This window comes from Mustela putorius, unplaced genomic scaffold, assembly GCF_011764305.1.
Source record: "Mustela putorius furo isolate JIRA1106 unplaced genomic scaffold, ASM1176430v1.1 tig00003836_pilon_pilon_pilon, whole genome shotgun sequence".
NCBI classification, from domain to species: Eukaryota; Metazoa; Chordata; class Mammalia; order Carnivora; family Mustelidae; genus Mustela; species Mustela putorius.
In genome coordinates, this window is record NW_025421989.1 from 38,398,088 (window position 1) to 38,401,029 (window position 2,942).

Below are 2,942 nucleotides of genomic sequence, written 5' to 3' on the forward strand. Positions count from 1 at the left end.
ATGCATGTGAAAGTATTCTTACCTTAAAATTTTAAAATATTTAATTTTAAGAAGTCTAAATAAGTAAATAAATAGGCAAAATATCTGAACAGACATCTCATCAAAGACACACAGATGACACATAAGCATATGAAAAGATTCTCAATATCACATGTCATTAGGAAACTGCAAAGTAAAACAACACTGAGATGCAATGACACAACTAGTAGAATGGGAAAAATCCAAAACACTGACAGTACCATAACACCAAATGCTGGTGAGGATGTGGAGTAACAGGAACTCTCATTTGTTGCTGGTGGGAATGCAAGATGGTGCAGCCACGTTGCAAGACAGTTTGGCAGTTTCTTACCAACGTAAACAATTGTGCTCCTTATTATTTACCCCAAAGTGTTGAAAACTCATGGCCATACAAAGCACATACAGATGTTTACAGCAGCTTATTCATAATAGCCAAAACTTGTAAGCACCCAAGATATTCTTCAATAGGTTAATGGATAGATTGTAGCCCATCCAGACAATGGAATATTATCCAGCATTAAAAAGAAAAGAGCAATCAAGCTATAGAAAGATATGGAGGAAATGTAAATGCATATTTCTAAGTGAAAGAAGCCAATCTGAAAAAACTACACACTGTATACTTCCAACTATAGGACATTCTGGAAAAGGCCAAATGATAGAGACAGTAAAAAGATCAGTGGTTGCCAAGGGTTAGGGGAGAAAGAAGGACGAACAGATCGGGAACAGGGGTTGCTTTAGGGCCGTGAAACTAGTCTATACGGTGCTATATTGGTGGACACCTGTCATTTTATATTTGCCTGAACCTATGAAATGTACCCAAGAGTAAACCCCAATGTAAACTGTGAACTTGATGGTGATGGTGTGGGTCAAGGTCGGGTCATTGATTGTAAGAAATGTACCACTCTGGTGTGGGATGTTGATAGTGGGGAGGTTGTACATGTGTGGGAGCAGGGGGTATATGAGAATGCTCTGACTTTTCTGCTCAAATTTTTTTAAAGACTTTTTTAAAAATTTATTTGACAGACAGATCACAAGTAGGCAGAGAGGCAGGCAGAGAGAGAGAGAGGAGGAAGAGGCAGGCTCCCTGCTGAGCAGAGAGCCCGATGCGGGACTTGATCCCAGGACCCTGAGATCATGACCTGAGCCAAAGGCAGAGGCTTTAACCACTGAGCAACCCAGGCGCCCCTTCTGCTCAATTTTGCTGTGAGCCTCAAGTTTCTCAAAAAAGCAAGTCTATTTAAAAAATGGAATGGCCAAAACCAGTCTAGAGCTGTGATGTCTCAATTTCTTAATGTGCAACCGATCAGTAGAATATCTAGAGGGCAAAACAAAAGAATATTTAGAGTACACATCCTCAATAAATGCCTATTTATCTTTTATAAATTTTGTAAGTAGTGAAAATAATATTAACCACATTGTGTAAACTATAACAAATCAACTGAAAACAGAAATTTTTCAAAATTATTTTAAAAATATTGCCTATTTTATGCTTATATCACCCTTTCAGAATCTTAGTGCATGCTCATGGTATATATCATGAGGTAATCATGAATATAATTTATAAATGAAAAAACACACCTACGTTAGGAGTGGACTCAGAATTTCTTTTTTTTTTTTCTTTTTTTTTTTTAACCATGCAACATTGTCTTTTATTATGTATGGCTTTTAAAAATTATTTCCTCAATCTCTCCATACATAGGCAAAAGGAAGTATATTGTTTAACCTACAGAACTGGAAAATATTGACCACTGCCTGGAGGAGGGAAAATCAATCCTAAAACAAGCTTAACCAGGAGGCCAATTCATCTGCCAACCTCCAAGAACATGGAGATGAACATGATAGACAGACTGTCCCCCATCTGAACCTTCATTCACCACCATTCGATAACCCTTCTTCAGGCCCAAATCAGCAGCACATTTCTTGCCAACAATCATTAAATGTCCAAGAAGACTTTCATCATCATCTTCTGCTACAGAAATCTGGGATATATGTTTCTTGGGTATCACCAGAAAATGAGTTGGTGCTTGAGGGGAAATGTCATGGAAAGCAAGACACTGGTCATCCTCAAAAATGATTTTGGCTGGGATTTCCTTGCGAATGATCTTCCCGAAGATTGTGTCGCCACCAGGCCGCACGGCCTGAGCCTTGGCGATCTCCTCTGCCATCTCAGCCTCCCTCCCGCGCGGCCCCCCCGGGCAGAAGCCTCAGAATTTCTTTATTGAGAAAGAAAGGTTTAAGTTCCATCAGAAGTAGAGCTGAGACAGAAAGCTGGGTGTAGGGATTTCATCTGGTAGGTGATCATGGAAGCGAGCACGAAGGAACAGGGAATGCGAGACGGAGTGTAAAGATAACGTGTTGTTGAGCTGGTTACCTCTGTGGGCAACACAGACCTTCTGAAGAATGGCCAACCGTGTCTCAGCGCTGGAATTGTTTCTTCAAAAGATGGAAACCTGGAGCGTTTCTCTTCTGACTCCCATCTCCCAGTGGGGGAGGGTCTTGCCCCACCCCCACCTTCCCATACCCCACCCCAGAGTGTTAACTTCACACACACACACACACACACACACACACACACACAGGCTCACTCACACAAACTCCTATAATTCCGCGCTGTCCTGGGTGGGCTGAGTTCCTGAAAGCAGACCGAAGTGGCTGACGCTGGGGTGTCACTTTGCCAAGGCGGAGCACCAAAAGCTCTTGCTGCAAAAACCTATGTTAAAACACAAGTTTAGAGCTCCCTAGTTTGTGGAAGGAACGAAGGTGGGATCCTCTCCCATCCTTTGAAGGCAGTACATTCATGCAGACGTCATGTTATCACACAACTGACTATGTCTGTTTGCACATATATTTCTGTCATTGTCCTGGGAGTGGCTCCAGGATGTGCTGGCATCGGACTGAGCCCAGTGAATACTCTCGATCCTTCA

The 2,942-nt window shown here is 41.8% G+C and overlaps 1 protein-coding gene across 1 annotated transcript; it reads right to left on the reverse strand.

The window, feature by feature from the left end:
• Nucleotides 1–1,636: 1,636 nt before the first annotated feature.
• Nucleotides 1,637–2,208, reverse strand: LOC101673954 (histidine triad nucleotide-binding protein 1-like). Its single transcript, XM_045089477.1, has one exon. It carries the CDS (start codon nucleotides 2,181–2,183, stop codon nucleotides 1,803–1,805), a length of 381 nt encoding a protein of 126 aa, XP_044945412.1. The 5' UTR covers nucleotides 2,184–2,208; the 3' UTR covers nucleotides 1,637–1,802.
• Between the last annotated feature and the right edge of the window lie 734 nt (nucleotides 2,209–2,942).

Excerpts from the sequence above, each read along its gene's own strand:
- LOC101673954 (XM_045089477.1), bottom strand. The coding sequence starts at position 2,183 with ATGGCAGAGGAGATCGCCAAGGCTCAGGCCGTGCGGCCTGGTGGCGAC.